General features: G+C 44.3%; 1 protein-coding gene across 3 annotated transcripts in view; it reads left to right on the forward strand.

Moving 5' to 3' along the window:
* TMEM245 (transmembrane protein 245) overlaps positions 1-19,227 on the forward strand; it is a 138,056-nt gene that overhangs the window by 90,990 nt on the left and 27,839 nt on the right. Inside the window, exon 14 of one of the 3 annotated variants that reach the window (XM_059728580.1) lies at positions 5,311-9,447. The exons of the other annotated variants lie outside the window; for them this stretch is intronic. Coding sequence (XP_059584563.1) covers positions 5,311-5,563 — 253 coding nt within the window. The 3' untranslated portion in view covers positions 5,564-9,447. Of the gene's footprint in view, positions 1-5,310; positions 9,448-19,227 lie in introns of those variants that run through there. 3 annotated transcript variants of the gene reach the window in all.

Below are 19,227 nucleotides of genomic sequence, written 5' to 3' on the forward strand. Positions count from 1 at the left end.
GAAGTACTTGAACATCTATGAAGATCCTTAGAGACCTGTGTACAACCAGTGAGAGGAAACAGAGAATAGAAACTTAATTCAAACTGATCCACATTGGGCTTTCTACTTACATACTCTCCTTCCTCCAAAAAAGGCAACCCCAATTGTTGAAGCTTTGGAAAAAGTATAATTTACTAATATTTGACTATATTTCAATATAATACCATTATCTTCAGTTCACTTTCACAGAAATATCTGTCTCTGTGTTTTTAAAAACACTAGCAGCTTTCAATAACCAGCACATAATATCTAAATATCTAAAAAAAAAAAACAAAAACCCCCCAACCCATTTAGTAATTTGTAAAAGTAGTTTTATATATTTTGTGTTCAAAGCTGATATATATTTCAACCTAATATATATAAAACTGCTTTTACAAACTATAAAATGTGCAGCACCTGTAATTTATACAGTGTTATATGTTTAAAATACAGCCATATCTGGGATAGGTCATCAGAAAGGTCACAGCAGTGTTAAACAAGGGGTTAGGATAATAGATGAATAAGTGCTGAATCTATTTGAAATTGAAGGGGAAATTTAGGTAGCAGAAAGTAGTTAACTTGAAATTGTGTTGGGAGATTAACAGCCCTTCTCTTGAGGAAGTACTGTGGGCTTTTCATTGACCACAGTTGCTTAGTAGCCATTTCATCTCCTGTGAAAGATTTTAGTTGATTTTTATTTTTTAATTAAATTAATTTAAATCTCTTCTAAATTTTACTTGTTAGCCCATGGTACAAGGGAACAGAGCATTGCAATATTGGAAAGTATCTTCTCAGTGCTGCTGACATAGGCAGTGTGAGATCTTGGCTCCAGAATGGCACATAAAAAGATCGTGTTAATTTGTAGGTCCTATTTTAAGTAATGCAAGGGATTAAATCATTATCCAGGAGAATGGCAAAATGCAGGGATAGAAATAAGAAGGGAGTTAAATGAAACAACAGCCAACATACGTGGGGTCAGTGAAGAAGAGCAAGCGGAGCGAAAGGGATGCTGATCTACTGGACAGAGGACTTTTGTTACAAAACACAAGAGTCTAACTCAGTTTAGTGTGGGGGGTTCCTCCTAGTATTAAATTTTTCCCTTTGGAACTTATTAGAATAGATATGAGCTTTTTCTTAAGATTCATTATCTGAAACCCCAAGCAGGATTAGAGATGCTATGAATCATATTGAGATAAAGGGAATAACTTTATTAAGGTAATCAATTTTTATAAGATGGTGTTTGCCAAATTTAGACCAGTTTCTTGGTGACTAATACTTTCATTAGTCAGACTAATATCTGTTGTTTTTTTGTTTATTATTCCTAATGTAGTTAGCTTATACCTTATGCATAGCTATTTATTCCTTGTTTGTCACATTTCAACTGATTTTGAAAGTAGTGAATGCAATTTTCTTTTCAAGAAAATTCTTTTGTTAAAGTTTTGCAAGTATCTCTTCTACTAAAAAAAAAGGTCAGTTATCATTGACCTAGGAAGAGTAGCGACCTAAAAATTGCACAGAATCTTATATGGCTTCCATATTAAATCATATGCTGATGTAATGTAATATGGGATGTACTACAGAAAATCAGTAAGCTCCAGTGGCTTTATGAATTGCTTGATAATAGGGCTTGCGAAGCTTTGGTTCCTGATTCAATTTGGCAGAGATTTGGCCCGATTTTTGGTGGCCAAATCAAATCGGAGGACCCTTTAATCTCTCCGAATCGAATTGGAACCCTCCAAATTGATGCAGAGATTTGGACATAGACACGGCTTTGAATGTTTTTTCTACATGCCTCTAGGCAGGGCTGTCCGGTGGGGGGGCAGTTGGGGCAACTGCCCTGGGTCTTGCGCTTTGGGGTGCCCTGCAGAGCGTGGAGGAGTAGCGGCTCCACATCCAGCCGTTTGCTGCTCCTCCTCCCCTCGCTGCTGATGCCACTGCGGGCAGCAGCTAGTCGGGTCTGGGGCCGTGGGATTGGAGCAAGGGTGGGGCCCCTCATGGGCTGATTTGCCTTGGGCCCTGCAACCTGCTCGGGTCAGCTCTGCCTCTAGGTAGCAGGGGCTCATGAACGCTGTGAAGCTGCGGTGTATGGAGCATCCCACAGGAGCACGGGGGATGCTCCCCAGCGTACTCAGCAGCAGACTTGGAAGTGGACCAGAAGCACTTCTGGGTCTGCCAGGGAGTGTGCTGGGGTCCCCCCATGCCCCCCCTGGCTTAGCCTCCCCTGGGCCTCCTGGGTCTGGGGGGGTACCCGGGGTCCCCCTGCAGCCAATCACCAAGCGAAGGAGGCACAGGGGGGCACCCCAGTGCATTACCTGGCAGACCTGGAAGTGGACTGGAAGTACTTCCAGTCCACTTTGGGTTCACCACCGAGCACCTGAAGGGCCCCCCCTACACTCCTGTGGGATGTTCCATCTGCCCCAGCATCACAGCATTCACAAGCTGCACCTGCTACCTCAAGGTGTGTAGAAAAAACGTTTAAATCTGCGTCTGTGTCCAAATTGCTGATTCTCCGAATCAGCGTTGAATCTTCAGATTCTGATTCGGCCAAATTGAATTGGGGACAGTGATCCAAATCAACGAATCTAATCGCTTTCCCTGATTTGGGCTGAATCTGAATCGAATAAGGACAGTTTCTCACACCTACTTAATAATGATGCCTTCTTAAGCTGTTGCAGAGTTAAAACATTAATTAAGTCTCAGTGCATCCATGAAACAATGTGCCAAATAATTTAAGAAATTAACAAAGTTAATCTAAAGATAACAAGTGTGCAGGTTTCCGATTCTTAACTCTTATGCCTTGGCACTACCTTTCAGGTTATATTCTAGGTACTTGAGCTAAGAGACCTTGACATGTGCCAGCCATTCCTTTTCTGACTGATCAGTGAAGAAGTTTCTCCACAAGACTTTTACATGTTGACTTGTGAGCTTCTGTTTTCAGAAAAGACCAACTTCTCACATGACTACCTGTCTGCACCCAGTGTACCTCTTCTGACTCCCTTCACAGTACTTAAGAGGGCAAAGGCACTCTTGAGCTTGGTACTCTGGCACCATCCAGTTGTGGGTCTGGTTTAGCAGTGCATTAAAAAAATCTTTTAAGCCTTTGGTGCATCCATTCATGTGTAACCTGCTTTGGACGATGCCTGTGAGAATCCTCTGAAATGATCTAAAAACTTTAGAAAGTGAACACATCTTTGCTTGTTTGGTTTTAATATAAGCCTGCAGGCAGTACTGTTGTTTAAAGAATTGCATTGAAACGATGGATTCTGTTTCTCGCTGTTGTGACCTGGCTGTCCTGCAATTACATGGTTAGGTCAAGGCTTACATGATCTGATGCAGAACAACTTAATCTGTCAAAGGAATGTCTAAAATATGGCTATGTATAAAGCTTCATATTATAGTCATTCCATAATGCAGATTCCACAAATTCAGACGGTAAAGCAGAATTTTGTTTTAAATGGTCCTTTTGCGTTACAGAATTCATTCTGAAATAGGAGGGCCTGAACTTTCTTCACTGGAAGTTTTTGAATTTCACAATGTGCCTTAGAGGATGGCAATTAAATTGGGCTGGTGCAATTTGGGGAAGGGAATGGATTTCATTAGGATACACCTTGAAAGAATTTTGTTATTTCATCAGTCATGATTGGGGATCCTGCTTTCCTCTGCTTAAAAATTACAAGTTCCCTGATAACCCCTTCCCCCCTACAAATTCTCAGATTTAGAACCCCCAAAACCACATTTTTCCATGCTTAAAATGAAATACTACTATATAGGTATTAGTTGAAAACAATGTTTTATTGATATATTTAAACTTTTAAAGCAAATTGGAAGCCTACCAGTGCCTCAATCACTATCATATAACAAATTCTAAATACCTATACATTTTGGTACTTAATTTGGTGGTTTTTTTATCATGGAAAATCAGCTCCCCCTGCCCCCTTTGCTCACCAGGATGCAGGGCCAGCTGCAGCTCTCCCCTCCCCCACCCCCTTCCCCTCTCTGCCCCTGGCTCCCACACTGGTTTTTTGTGTTGAGCAGCCCTGATATGCTGGTGCCCTATCAATGCCATTGCCCCTCACTACTTGCCCACAGTTCTCTGACCCTGTGTGTGTCCCTCACTCTACCCCCACAGCTCCCTGCCTCTCCACCCCAGCCCTGCTGCAGGGAGCCTGAGCTGCCAGGTCTAAAGGACTAGGGATCTGGGTTTGCATCCCCCTGCCCCCTACAGCAGTACCTGAGCCCTGACTGCTGCCCATGGGAGGCAGTGGCTGCTGTGGCAGAGCACAGAGCCCGGCTCTTCCTCCCACATGTATGGCAAGACCAGAGCAAAGCCCTTGTGGGGGTGGGGAGGGAAGTAGGCTGCCCATTGTGGCCTGCCTGCCCCCACCCCATGCACAAATCTGGGGGGCATATGGCCCCCAAGAGTAGGTGCAGCAGCAGGGAGCCGTCCCCCCTCACCACCTGATGAGCCACCTGCAGCTCTCATAGATTCATAGATGTTAGGGTCGGAAGGGACCTCAATAGATCATCGAGTCCGACCCCCTGCATAAGCAGGAAAGAGTGCTGGGTCTAGATGACCCCAGCTAGATACTCATCTAACCTCCTCTTGAAGACCCCCAGGGTAGGGGAGAGCACCACCTCCCTTGGGAGCCTGTTCCAGACCCTGGCCACTCTAACTGTGAAGAAGTTCTTCCTGATGTCCAATCTAAATCTGCTCTCTGCTAGCTTGTGGCCATTATTTCTTGTAACCCCCGGGGGCGCCTTGGTGAATAAATCCTCACCAATTCCCTTCTGTGCCCCCGTGATGAACTTATAGGCAGCCACAAGGTCGCCTCTCAACCTTCTCTTGCGGAGGCTGAAAAGATCCAGTTTCTCTAGTCTCTCCTCGTAGGGCTTGGTCTGCAGGCCCTTAACCATACGAGCGGTCCTTCTCTGGACCCTCTCCAGGTTATCCGCATCCCTCTTGAATTGCGGCGCCCAGAATTGCACGCAGTACTCCAACTGCAGTCTGACCAGCGCCCAATAGAGGGGAAGTATCACCTCCTTGGACCTACTCGTCATGCATCTGCTGATGCACGATAAAATGCCATTGGCTTTTTTGATGGCTTCGTCACACTGCCAACTCATGTTCATCTTGGAGTCCAGTAGGACTCCAAGATCCCTTTCTACTTCCATGCTACCCAGCAGGTCATTCCCTAGGCTGTAGGTGTGCTGGACATTTTTCCTCCCTAGGTGCAGCACTTTGCATTTCTCCTTGTTGAACTGCATTCTGTTGTTTTCTGCCCACTTGTCCAGGTCTGCTTGCAGCTGTTCCCTGCCCTCCGGCGTGTCCACATCTCCCCATAGCTTTGTGTCATCTGCAAACTTGGACAGAGTACACCTCACTCCCTCGTCGAAGTCACTGATGAAGACATTAAAGAGTATTGGTCCAAGGACCGAGCCCTGTGGGACCCCACTGCCCACACACTTCCAGGTCGAAACCGACCCATCCACCACGACTCTCTGGGTGCGACCCTCCAGCCAATTCGCCACCCACCGGACTGTGTAGTCATCCAAGTCACAGCCTCTTAACTTGTTCACCAGTATGGGGTGGGATACTGTATCGAAGGCCTTCCTGAAGTCTAAGTATACGACATCCACCCCTCCTCCTGTGTCCAGGCATTTCGTAACCTGGTCATAAAAAGAAACTAGATTGGTCAGGCACGATCTGCCTGCCACGAGCCCGTGCTGGTTTCCCCTCAGCGTAATTTGTCCTGCCAGGCTCTCACAAATGTGAGCCTTGATAATTTTTTCAAAGACTTTGCCAAGGATGTCCTGCTCCCTGCCTGGGCTCTGTAGCCACACGTGGCCATGAGCCCTAAGCCCCACCTATTACGCCAGCTGGCCAATAGCCCCAGCCCTGCCCAACTCCCTCCCTCCCTTCCTATGGGGGCCTCAATTCCTCCCTCTCCCCTACCCAAACTTACCTGTGGGGAGCTCTCCAGCCTGCTTGGTAGCCATGTACATGTGTATGTGCATGCATGTACATGGTCTCCCCTGCTGATTGCCCTCCTCCTGCTCTCCCCAACCCCTTGCAGGCTGGAACTCTGCCAGCCTATGAGGCAAAACCCACTGTTTCCTGAACTTTTCTCCTTTAAAGGAGAAAATCCAGTCTTTTTACTTAAAATGAGAAAATCGAGGTTTTACCGCATTTTTCCTATTAAACAGAAAACTGGATCTTTGGTCATGATGTTGGATGTCCTATACTGACCTTTACTTTTAACAAAAAACTTGCCAAATGGGGGTGACTTCATTTGTGACTAAAATTTAATTCAGGAAATTCCTCAAAATATAGTCTCCAAATTTAAGAGACTTTCCCAGAGACAGTTACTGTACTTCCCTTGTGATTGTACTTCTTTGACAAGATAATTTGTAGAGTTCCCATTAGCATATTTGTGTCCCATTCAGCATTTGCGGAGCAGCCTTTTGTCCATTCTCCTTCCCTGTTTGGTATCATTGATTCCTTTCCTTAATATACTTGTTAATGTGTTTGTTTTGTTTAATGTAATTAGAGTGTGGAAAGTTTTTTGTTTCATGCTCTTTCAGAGCTTGCTGGTAAAGTTCTGAAGCCTCTGAAATACCCGAGATGAGAGCATAGTGAAATTCTTACTTAGCCTGTGGCATGTGCGTCTTAAAGGGTCATAAATGTTGAGAGTTAGATGAGTTTACTAGAGCCAGACCAGAAGCATGGGACATACTTGTGAAATTCTTGCAGGACTGTATTATGGACAGAGAGTGAATGACCAAGTAAATGCAACCATTTCATTATAGAGAACTTATTTCACATCTTGTCTCCCTTGTATTGCTCTAATTTTTTTTCATGTCATTTGGCACTAGTTATAACATGGAAGATGCAGAATGTCAATTGTGGGTGAAAAAGTACTGTTGTATCACAACTTGAGTATCTTCTGGGCATAACAGTAAAGTACTACTGGTATTACCAGAATGAATAATATGATGTATGATGTAAATAGTATAGTATGATATGTCAAAAGCAATGGTCGCTCCCTTTTTGCTTTTTAATTTTAAATTTGTTTTATTTTTGTTATCTTCCTCATCCCTATTAAGTGTTGTTCCACTGGTTCTCTGTCCTCTACATCTTTAATTTGGATATCCATTGTTCAGTTTCTTTCATCTCACCTACCTTTCTTTCTACTTCTCTTTGTGTTGCCCAAAAATGCATGTATGTTGTTTGTCTTCCTTAATTTTGTTATGGCCATTGCTGTCCCCATGCTTTCCTTCTTCGTGTATGTTCTTTTCACTTCTTGCTCTTACTCTTTTTCCTGTCTGTGAAGTTGATATCCACACTGAAATCTGATCAGTTGGAAGGGCAGGAATATACATTTAATTGTGGGGCGTAAGTCTTTCTCATTTGACTGAATGGTTTGGCAGTCCAAGCGTTTAATAATAATAATAATAATAATCATCATTTAAATACTACGTTAACATTTGGAGAGGGATACTAGGGTACTGTAAAATAGCCTCTGCTTGGCAAATTTGCAGGGTTCTTCAAATTTCAATTAGAAATTAAAGTGAAACAGCCCAGAATCCTGGAATAACCATTTTCCAGGTTTCAGGCAAAACCAAAGGACCAATTTTTACATTTCTTGAAAAATCAAACCAAATTATGAACTTTAGGGTTGTGCGAAGCTTCAGTAGCCAATTCAATTCAGAGGAGATCTGGCCTGATTCGGCGGCTGAATCCGAATAGACTTGGGAGAACCATTAATCTATCCATATCGAATTGGAAGCCTCTGAATCAATTCGGACAGATGTGGAGATTCGGCCATAGACTGTACAGGCAGGCACTAGACAGTGCTGGCAGGAGGAGCAGCTGGACGAGCTGCGGTTTGAGCCGGCAGCCCCAAGAGCACCCGTGACTTGTTCAGCTGTCCTCCAGTTGCTCCCCCACCAGGGCGAGGCAGGCAGTGCTGGCAGCCCTGGGAGAAGCCGCAAGGACTGAGGGGAATGATTGGGAGCTGGGGGATCAAACCAAGAGCTGGGGGAACGATCACGGGTTTGGGGAAATGAACAGGGGCTTCCTCCCAGTTCCCGGTTCAATCCCCCAGCTCCCCGTTCATTTCTGCCCAGCTCCCAATCATTCCCTGTAGCCCCCGCAGCTTCTCCTGGGGCTGCTGGCTTAAGCTGTGGCTCATCCTGCTGCTCCCCCAGCTGCCTCCCCGCCGGGGCGAGGCAGGCAATGCTGGCAGCCCTGGGAGAAGCCACGGGAGTGTGGGGGGGAATTATCAGGGAGCTGGGGGATTGAACTGGGAACTGGGGAATCAAATGGGGAGCTGGGGGAATGAACAGGGGCTTCCCCCCAGCTCTTGGTTCGCTCCCCAATCATTCCCCTCAGCCCCTGTGGTTTCTTCCGGGGCTGCTAGCACTGCCTGCCTCGCCCTGGCAGGGGGGCAGCTGGGGGAGCATCTGGACCAGCCGCGACTGCTCCCCCAGCTGCTTTCACCGGCATTTCCTGCCTGTATAGTCTATGGCTGAATAAGATTCGGTGCCAGATATCTTTGGATTTGGATGAATCAAATCAGGACGGTGATTTGAATCACTGTCCATCTGAATCACCGAATCTGAAGCGAATACTTTTCACTTTGCACAGGCCTAATGAACATCAGTCATGCCATGAAATGTTTTGTATCTAGAGGCTTTTCACATGTAATATAAACAATAACATAAGCAGATGAAGTGTACATGGGTGAACTAGTTTGTTACTGGCATAGTAGATTGTACACACTGGGCACGTCTACACGTTCATTAATGCACCTTAGATACTGCACATTTAATTTAGTACTTCCTTAATAAAGTACTAGCAAAATGCGCAGTACCTAGAGTTACTGCATAGTGGTACTAGCACAGTTATTTAGTGATGCTTTCTGAGTGTTAGCCTAATAACACTGCACCGTAGGCTATTAGCACAGTTTTTGCCATGACACACTAATGTGCAGTGTCTTGTGTAGACATGTCTATTGGGTCTAAGTAAATTGGAATTATTGGAAGTTACTTTGCTTTTCAAAGTATTCCAAGAGAAATTAAAAGCATTATGTAAAATTAAAACGATTATAGTGATAAAAGCACATGTGAATTTTGTTTGGATAGAACTCATCCTGTTTAGTTTGAAGTGATTACTTTTATTGAATTCTGTGCAACTGGGGATACAGTTTAAAATAATAATCAAGATAGCAGCTGGGCCAGCCCAAAACAGTTATTTGCCACTTCTCTGTGCTGCCTCTTAAAACTTCTTGTCTGTACTGCAGAGGCAAATGCCCAGCCCATTAGACAGAACATGCAGACTGCATATGTCCTATCTAGCAGCAATATTTTGGGGAGAGAGAAAGGTGTGTGTGTGTGAAATGAAATAAAATAAAAATAAGTTTGTGGTGACTTTGCTTTGAGTTGATGGAATGACTTTGGGGCTCCCACTCAGCACTAAAAAGAAATCCGCGTCTTATAGGACTTAGATATGCATTGTCCGTTAATACTTCACTGAAGATATTCAAGGTCCACTTTTTTTTCCTAATAATGCAGTACTTCAGTGGTTGGGTAGATTGCCAGTTACTGGTGCCCAAGAAGCCATTGGTTTTGTTTCACACTTTCAATTTCTTAGGATGGAGTTACTTTAGAAACCACCTACCTCACTGTGTCTGTACACTAATGTAAAAATATAAAGAACTTGAATCTTATATCCCTAAAGTAGAGGAGTAATGGTAGTGCTCCATTCTCTGAATGGCTGAAGGAGTGACTCTCAAAATCATGGGTCTTTGAAGTAGCAGCATGCATACCTTTGCCTGAACCATTTTCCTTTCCCTTAGCAGCATGTTGTTCTCTTCCTGAATGCACCATACCCTTCTTCCCTGAAGCTCCCATTCTGCTTGCTCTGGTGGATATATTGCACATTACTAAGTTGCATGTTGTCACGGCCTCAGTGCAATTTAGTGTGTGCGATATTTTCACATGAGTGCATGCACACGGGTATGGCTGGGGCTTAAAGTTACTGCAGCTTTCGATATTTGGTGAGGGCTAACTTAAAAAAGGAGTTTAAGCCCAGATTCATTTTATTTATTTATTTTGTGAATGTATTCTTGAAATCTGGTTGTTACAAAAGTTTGTTTTGTAATATTAGGAAGATGATTCTGTGTGTTTTCAATTTGAGGACAGTTATCATTATTTACTTCATTTTCTTCATCCTTTAAATATTTCAATATATTCAGATATGTAATTTGTTCTATAAAACTCTTAAATGATGTTGGGGGTTTTTTCGTAATAAGCAAACAAAGTTGCCTTGGAGTTTTTTTTTTAAAAAACAGTTCTCTTGCAGAACATGCTGAGCTGAAATTGTCTAACACTCAATGGGAAGGTTTTCCATAAAGAGAACTACAATACTTTGATTTAATTGAACTGCCTTCTTTTAGTTCTTGAAAAAAATATATCTAATTTCTACCAAAAAAAGGGTTAAATAACCTATTTTGTAAAGGGTAGCATCCATCACCCAACTTCAACTAGCTTATTTACTGTCACAGAATAGGTAACAACAAAAAGATGAAGAAAATGAGATGGTGATACAATTCCCACAGAAAACAATTGTCTTCCAGCATGTTAAGGCTACTGCTAAAGAAATCTTGAATATATACATTTCTTATTTCTGTGTTGGTGGTATGTATTTGCAGAAAGTTTTCCAAAAAGTGTTGACTAAAACTTAACTGAAAGTGCATGCAATGTATGACCTTTCATTTCAGAACCAAAATATCTTTTGCATAGACTTGTATAGTTAACATGAATGCATTTGACTTGGAATGTATAGATTCATCAACATTAGATTCATAGACATTAGGGGCTGCTAGAAGGGACCTCGCAAGAACATTAAGTCCAGCCCCTCTGCCATAGGCAGGAAGCCTGCTGGGGTCAAATGATCTTAGCAAGAAAAACATCCAGACACCTTTGAATAAGTCCTCAGAGGAGGGGGTGGGGGGGGAGTCTGTTCCAGACCCTGGACACATGGACTGTAAAGAATTTTTTTCCTATGTCCAGTCTAAATCAGCCTTCCAGGAGTTTGTGGCCGTTAAACCTTGTTATCCCTTGGGAGTCCTGGTGAACAACTCTTCTCCCAAGTCTTGATGCACCCCACCCTTGCATACTTGTCGGCTGCCACCAAGTCCCCCAGAGCCTTCTCTTTTCCAAGCTGAAGTCCCAAGTCCCTCAGCTGTCCTTGTAAGATTTGCTCTCTTGGCCTTTGATTATACGGGTGGCTCTCCTTTGAGCGCTCTCAAACTTATCCACATCCCTTCTGAAGTGGGGGGCCCAGACCTGGACGCGGTACTCCAGCTGCAGCCTCACTAAGGCCAAGGAAAGTGGGAGGATTACATCCCTGGTTTTGCTCTAGCTTCATTGATGGATGCATGCCAGTGTTTGGTTTGCTTTGCCAGCCATGGCATTGCATTGGTGGCTCATGTTCATCTTGTAGTCAAGCAAGACCCCCAAGTCTGTTTCAGTCATAGTGCTAGTGTAGCACTGTCAAGCCTATAAGTATGCTGCTGGTTGTGCTTCCAAAGGTGAAGCACACTGCACTTCTCTACAATGAAGGCCATCAGGTTTTGGTCCACCCACCTTGCGAGTGTGTCCACATCAGCCTGCATCCCCAGCCTGTCTTCCAGTGTGACCATCTTGTCCCATAGCTTAGTGTCGTCCATGAGCTTTGCTAGCCTGCAGGCTGATGCCCGAATCCAGATAATTAATGAAGGTGTTGAAAAGTACTGGCCCGAGTACTGAGCCCTGAGGGACACCACTGGCCACCTTGCGCTACGTTGATTCACTCCCATCAGCTTTGGGTGCGGATACAGTTTCTCAGCCATCGGACCGTGAGGTGGTCGAGGCTGTAGCTTCCCAACTTAACTGTGAGGTCATCATGGGAGACTAAGTTAAAGGCTTCCTTGAAATCCAGATATAACATCAACCTTGCCACCCTTGTCCAGGCAATGTGTCACCTGCTCAGAAAAGGAGATGAGGTTGGTTAGGCAAGACCTGCTAGTAACAAAGCCATGTTGGCTGACATTCAAAAGGTTGCCTTCTGTTAGCCTGTTGCTGATGAATCCCTTGATGATTTTCTCCAAGATTGTTCCAGGGATTGACGTCAGACTGATAATTCCCTGGATCTTCCTTCCTTGAAGATTGGGACCACATTGGGTCTTTTCCAGTCTTCTGGAACCTCTCTCCTGAGCACCACGAATTTTCAAATATCTTCGCTATAGGGGTGAGCTATGATGCCTGCCAAGTCCTTTAAGACTCTTGGGTGCATTCCATCTGGGCTCACGGACTTATGGATGTCTAGCCTCTCGAGGTATTCCCTCACCTGATCTATGTCAATTGTGGGCTTATCTCCTGCTCCCTGGGTGTTTTGCATCATGTCTAACAGTGTGACCCCCTTGGGCAGGTCGAAAACTGATGCGAAGTAATCATTTAGGAGATTGGCCTTTTGTTGGGCATCAAACATCAGCTGCTCGATTTGATCTCTCAGGGGTCCAGTGTTGCCTTTGTTCATTTTCCTACTTCCCACATATCTGAAGAAGGACTTTTTGTTGTCCTTGATTCACGTGGTTAGCCTGAGTTTGGTTTTTGCCTTGGCTTTTCTGGACCACTCTCTACATGTGTGAGCTAGTGCTGAGTAGTCCTCCTTGGTGATGCTTCCCGTTTTCCATCTGGTGTAGGCTTCTCTTAAGTTTCAGGAGGTTCAACAGTTCCCTGTTTAGCCAAGGGGGCTTCCCTGCCTGCTGACTGCATTTCTTGTGGGACAGGATGGACTTCCCTTGCACTTTGAGGATTGCATTTTTAAGGAATAACCATTCCTCATGGACTTCCCTTTCTAAGGGGGCATGGCCTCTTAGTGCCTGACTGACCAATCTCCTTAGTTTGTGAAAGTCAGCCTTCACAAAGTTGAGGATTTCTGTTTTACTGAGGAATTTGCCCACCCTGCATTGGACAGAGAAAGTGATCAGTTCATGGTCACTGTCACCAAACTTCCCCTTGATCCTCAGATCGTTTACCAGATTGTCCTGTTTCGCCATAACCAGATCCAGCAGTGCATCTCCCCTAGTAGGCCCGTAGACCTCTTGCATCAGGTAGAGGTCATCAATGCAAGCAAGAAAGCTACGTGACCCGACAGATTTGCTCATTTGCTCCTCCCATAAGGTGTCAAGGAGGCTGAAGTCCCCCATGACAATCATGCATCAGGAGCGTGTGGCCTCATCCAGCTCCATATTGAATTTGTGGTCCAGTTCTTCTTGGTGGGGAGGTCTATAATAGACTCCTATGAGTTTATCTCCTTCCCCATGCTCTCCCCATATTTTAACCCAGAGGGTCTCAAGATGCACTTCATGGTTAGTGAATTCAGTTTGGAGGGAAGTGTACTGCTCCTTGACACAGAGAGCTATAACCCCACCCCTCTTTCTAACATGGTCCCTCCCATACAAGGTATAGCCTTCCATACCAACAGACCAGTCATAGGTGGAGTCCCACCAGGTCTACATTATCCCTACAAGATAGTAACCTTTATCACACAAGAGAAGGGCCAGTTCCTCTCGTTAGTTTCCCAAGCTCCTGGCTTTTGTGTACAGGCAGTTGAGTCTACCGTGGGAGGTCCTAGGCTTCCTTATGTGATAGGACATGACCTTTGCTAGGGCTGTTGTAGGAATGGGTTCCCTTAGGTTGCCCAAGTTATTTCTACTGTGGTTAACATGACCTGGACTAGAACTGTTAATTGACTGCCCATCCCCCAGCAACCTTAGTTTAAAGCCCTTCTAGTTTCATAAGTTGTCTTCCTTATTTATGTGCGAGTGGTGTGTGCTCATTTACCTTCATTAAATAGGGTTTGTGAAAAGCATAGAAATGGAAATAAAAACTGATGTTTCTAACTCTCCCTTCATTCCTTCTTGAAATCAAGACAATAGAATTTGAGGTTTCTTAATTTAAGATTAAAGCCCTGAGCAGAAGAAACAAAGGTTGGTATACTTTTCATTACAACTTTAACCCTTTTGCTGGGCACCAGTTGGCAGCAACAACAGTGGGGCTCATTTTTGAGATACCCAATGAATTTGTACTGCGGCTTGCCCCCACTCAGAAATCTGGGATTTCTGAATTTGGCTGGGGTGTCCCGCATAAACAAAACCACCTCCTTGCAAGCCGTGTAAACATAAAAGGATAGGTTTATTACAGTAACAAAGGCAAAGGAAATGCCAAATGGAATTCAAACATTCTTAATTGCAAAGTATAGTCTCTAGGTTGCACCCCTTCTGGGGAGACTCCAGCCACACACAGGCAGTCTGAGACATGAGAACTCATCCAAAGGGTTAGCTCCAGGGGCCTACACGCCGATACCTGCTACTCAGCAGGAGAGTCCTATGAGCTTTTCCATGAGATTCATTGCATCTTGGGGAGCAGCTAGACAGTGTACATCCTTCCACAGTGCGAGGGGCCCCTCATTGCTTCCTGAGAAGCTATAGAGTGGTGATCTCCATTTCTGTGTAGTAGTTTGGGGTGAGGGGGGGCAGATTGCACCCCAGAATTCCTAGTTCCAAATCCCCAGCTCTGTTGAGGCAAAAAACTATGAAAGAACTTAAAAGATGGGGAGCCAGGCTTATCCTGGTTCCTGGGCCTGAATTGCACGTGGGCTCAGCTGCCCAGTGAAGCTAAGATGCAAGAAATGCTACAGCACCAACAGGGATCAAGCGCCAAATACTGACCCCCACTTTACCAGGCTCTAATCCTGATGGTTCGCTCCAGGAATTAATACTCCCATGATATTATCCCAAACCAAGGAGAGCAAAAAGGGGACACTGAAAGGGAGAGGAGAGGAGTTCCAGACTCAAGAGAATCTGTCACTCCTTCACGTTGGTTCCTCTGGCTGGAACCCTTCCTGGGGTCCACACTTAACCCACCAACCTCCTTCCTATGTACCTGGAGTGACATCACCCTAAGTATCAAATCAGGCGTCACCAAGCCCACATCCTCTCAACCAATTGATTTAAAAAGAATGTTGCCCAATTTAACCAGTCGGGCTACAGATCTGATTTCCCCTGCTTATCTGATTGACCCCATTGCTCTTTTATTTACAGTAAGCAGCAAGAGTATCCTTAGACAATAGGCCTAACAAAAGCCACAGGTATCTGTCTACATGCAGCATCTCCTGTCTTTGTCCAGTTTACCGAAGCTTACTTTTTGTGTGAGTTACACACCATTTTAAAAAGTAGTGGACAGATGACAAAAGCCCCTAAATTGGGGTAATGTAACTCAGTCTGGTAGAAAATTATTGTTTTTAGGTTTTTGCATACAATGCACACCTGAATAAGATGCATACCTTGTTTTTGAAAGGTAGAATCACGGGGGAGATTTTTTTCCTTGAAAATACTGGTACGTGCATTATTTTCCAAGGGAAAGCACAGGCAGATGTATTAGGAAGTGGTGAGGGGGATCATTGTGGCTATGCTGCTAACATTGTGCAATGCAGTGCAGAACATTGTGGCTATGCTGCTAACCTCTTAGGTGCAGAACTCTGCAGGTGCTGCTAGCTGATCCAGAATACCCAGCCTCTCTGTTCTTGAGCTGAGCTGGGTGGGCAATCAGCAGCACCTTCCAAGTCAGCTGAGGTCCAGATTCTAGCAAGTAGTTCCTGCAGGGTCAGCTAAGGGCTCACCCAGCTGGTTCAGTAGGAGCTTCTGCCTTGGCACTTGGGGCTTGGCACCATTTTAGAGATACAGCAGAGCCAAGCTCATGTGACTTTACTTTCTCTTTCCCCTGGCAGAGGTTTATGGGGCAGAAGCTGCTTTACAGTATTCCTTTATTTAAAATGCATACCCAGTTTCCAGCAACTGATTTTTTTCCCCTTTTTTAAATGGCGTGTTATGCACAAGAAAATACTGTGCCTTGAACAATAAAGAGTAAAGTAAAAATACTGACATAAATTATATTTGCTTAGGTTGCATTTACCCATGTCCATCCTAGATAGCTATTTACTCAAGGCAAACAGGCTATTACCTTCTCCCCCATTGCCTACCAACAGTAGTAGCTGCTATGAGTGCTACAACAGGATAGCCCCATGTCTGCCTGCTCCTAGTCCCTAGTGCACTATGCATTGCTATACAAAACTGATTCAAATTACATTAGGATATATAAATGTCTGTCCAATACTTGGGATTGGTGGAATAAAAATTCCACCTAAAATAGAGAGATTTTTTTCAATTTAAAATGTTACTTAAAGTTGAAAGACCACTCCATAAAACTGAAATTGCTGCTACGCAGGTCCCCCAATTCAGCTTCAGTGTGTAAGGGCATTTTATCTAAGCAGGTTTGTGGAATCTCTACACTTTGAAATTCTTAAGACAAAATTTGCCAAGTGCTTATCCAGGATGGCTTAGCCAAGAATGATTCCTGTCCTGAGTAGGGGCTTGGACCTCCTGAGGTCCTTCCAAGCCCTACCTTTCTGTGATACTAAATGCCACTAATTGATTTTAATGTTAAGTAGGCCCATGCATTCTGAATTTCTGTAGCTGTATAACCTGCCACACAGTTCAACTTTTAATGCAGAATTGCCAGAATCTATGCTTTGACCCTGGTAGGGAAAACCATTCAGATTATTTTCCAAATTAATTCTGGGTTGGTTCGAGGTTTTTGTAGTACAGGCCAGTATTAGCTGAAAAGAAAGTACAATCATCACAATGTGATTTTAATTTTAAAACCTAATAAGAATTTAACAATCAGTGTTAATTTCACTGCTGATAATTTTAAGAGAAATAATTGGCTAATTTCTTAACTCCAAATAGTGTCCCTCACCTTCCTATGTGCCAAAAGTCTAAATTATTCCCAATTTACTAGGGGTGCACTGAGAGATTTTTGGGGCTGATACCTATAGCTGATTTTTAAGGAGGCATGTCGGCTGATACCGATACAATTTCAGATACCAGCCCAGCAGCTTGGAGAGCTGTGTGCAGCTGGTAAGTCTGTTGTGGTGGAAGGGAAGGGAAGGGGCGTGGGGGGGACAAATCAAGGCCCCTGCGGTGAGGGAGTAGTGGGGCTGAGGCAAGTGCTGCCCCACAGGACAGCCGCGACTCGTCTGGGGGGGACCAGCTTCCGCCATTGCGCGCCACTTGTCCAGCGGCTCATCTGGCACTTACCCGCTCATCCAGCAGCTCCTGTTGCTGTTCCTGCCACTTGTCCAGGAGGGCATGGGAGGGGGCACGTGCCCCTGGATCTGCACAGGGTGGACTGGGGCTGGGGATGCATGAGGCTCTTCCTGGCCCGCCCTGTCCTGCGCAGATCCAGGGGCACATGCCCCCACAATGCCCTACTGGCCAAGTGGCGCACAGTGGTGGGAGCCACACCCCCTAGACGAGCTGCAGCTCCATCCTGCCCCTGCCCCAGCTGGGCATCGCTTGCCCCAGCCCAGCCCTGCTCCTCCCTCACTGTGGGGGTCTTGATCTGCCCCCCCCATGCCCCTTCCCTCCCCCCACCCCTTTCACTACAACTGACTTACCAGGTGCACTCAGCTCTCCAAGCTGCCGGGCAGTGCTCCTTGCTGCCTACGTGCTGTGCTGCAGCTGTGCACATGCTTGGGCTATTTTTCATTCAAATTATCGGCCATATCAGGCCAATTTCTGATACAGACAATTTTCTGTATATCAGTGCCTATCAGATATCAGACTGATGTATCAGTGCACCTCTACAATTTACTTAGCTAGCTCTCCATTCAGCCTCCGATCCCATGGCTGTACCAGTTGCATTGTTTCCAAACAAACTGAATCAGTATATTGAAAATAAAAAGCTTGGAGGAAGTTCAAATACAATTATATTATAAATATACACAGTGCATGAATACTTTATTTATTCACATTCCTTTCTGTTATTTTAAAGAGCTATCAAGGTATTTCTAGCTTTTCTATGCTTCAGTGCACACTTTAGGTAAATCTTGCCATAAGGTATACCAGGGATTAACCCATCCATAGAATTGTCCATTTAATCCAATATTGAGGAAACACATTATTTTCTAGGCCCTGTGCAGGCTTGGGAAGTGCAATATGTTTTCAAACTTGTTAATTGGTCAGGAAAAGGCTTACCTAGTTGTTGTTGGACAGGGTTGGTATTCCGGCTGACTATGGGTTCTTTCTTTCATATTCTTGTGGTTACCATGCACCTCAATTGCTAGTGTGACAGTATTTAGATATACTTTTTCTCTGCTTAGTCAAGAAGGATATGAGTAAGTAGGGAGAGTTGGGTATATCACACCGTAGCTACCCTATGGCCAGAAAGTGCTTTTTGCATTTGTGTTTCCACTCCCATCCAGTTCTTATGTCAGTTGTATGTGAAAACAAATGTTTGTTATGAGAAATTGCATAAGAAATATTATATAAGTTTGAGTGCCATAGATGGATAAGTAGGTTATTAAATTATGTGAATTATGTAAACATATTGAGATGTAATTTATATAATATAACTATATGATGTTGTGTGTTTATATAATACATACATTTTCCCCTACAGCTCCAGATGTCACACCTTATAGTTTTTTATATAATCCTTTTTATGTGCCAGACTCTATGAAACTTATGCATAAGAATAGTAATTCATTGTATGTATAGAGAGTAACAGTGAAAAATTGCTGGGCTAAAATACGCCACTCAGAATTCTAGCTCAGTTAGCTTGGTAGTTGTTTTTTTCCCTAAACTGTTTTTAAGGCAGGCTTTACACGTGGTCAGGAAGGACAAACAGCATGATCTGTCTGGATATTGACAAAACTGCTCAAATACTTGGGAAAAGAACTTCAACTAAATACCTTTAGGAGTAGGAAATAATTGTGACAGTAGGAAGTATCAGTTAAAATATATAGGGTTTTACACATGCATCTTTAATATTGTGAAATAAATTGTATCGTGGTAATTGATAGAAGTGCACTGATGCATTGGTCCGATATTGGATCGGTACTGATATACAGGTCAATTGCATGTTATGCGGGGGTTACGTTCTCAAGTCAGTACATAAGGGGAGAATCACATATAGTCAAAATTACCATGCCAGTGGTGACTGCCTCTGCCTCCAAAACCTCCTGCTGGTGCCGCAGAGCCGTGCTTAGAGCTGTACGACTGGTGGCAGCAGCGCAGCGCAGGGTGGTGGTGGGGATGGCTG

Source organism: Alligator mississippiensis, chromosome 5 (assembly GCF_030867095.1).
Source record: "Alligator mississippiensis isolate rAllMis1 chromosome 5, rAllMis1, whole genome shotgun sequence".
NCBI lineage: Eukaryota > Metazoa > Chordata > Crocodylia > Alligatoridae > Alligator > Alligator mississippiensis.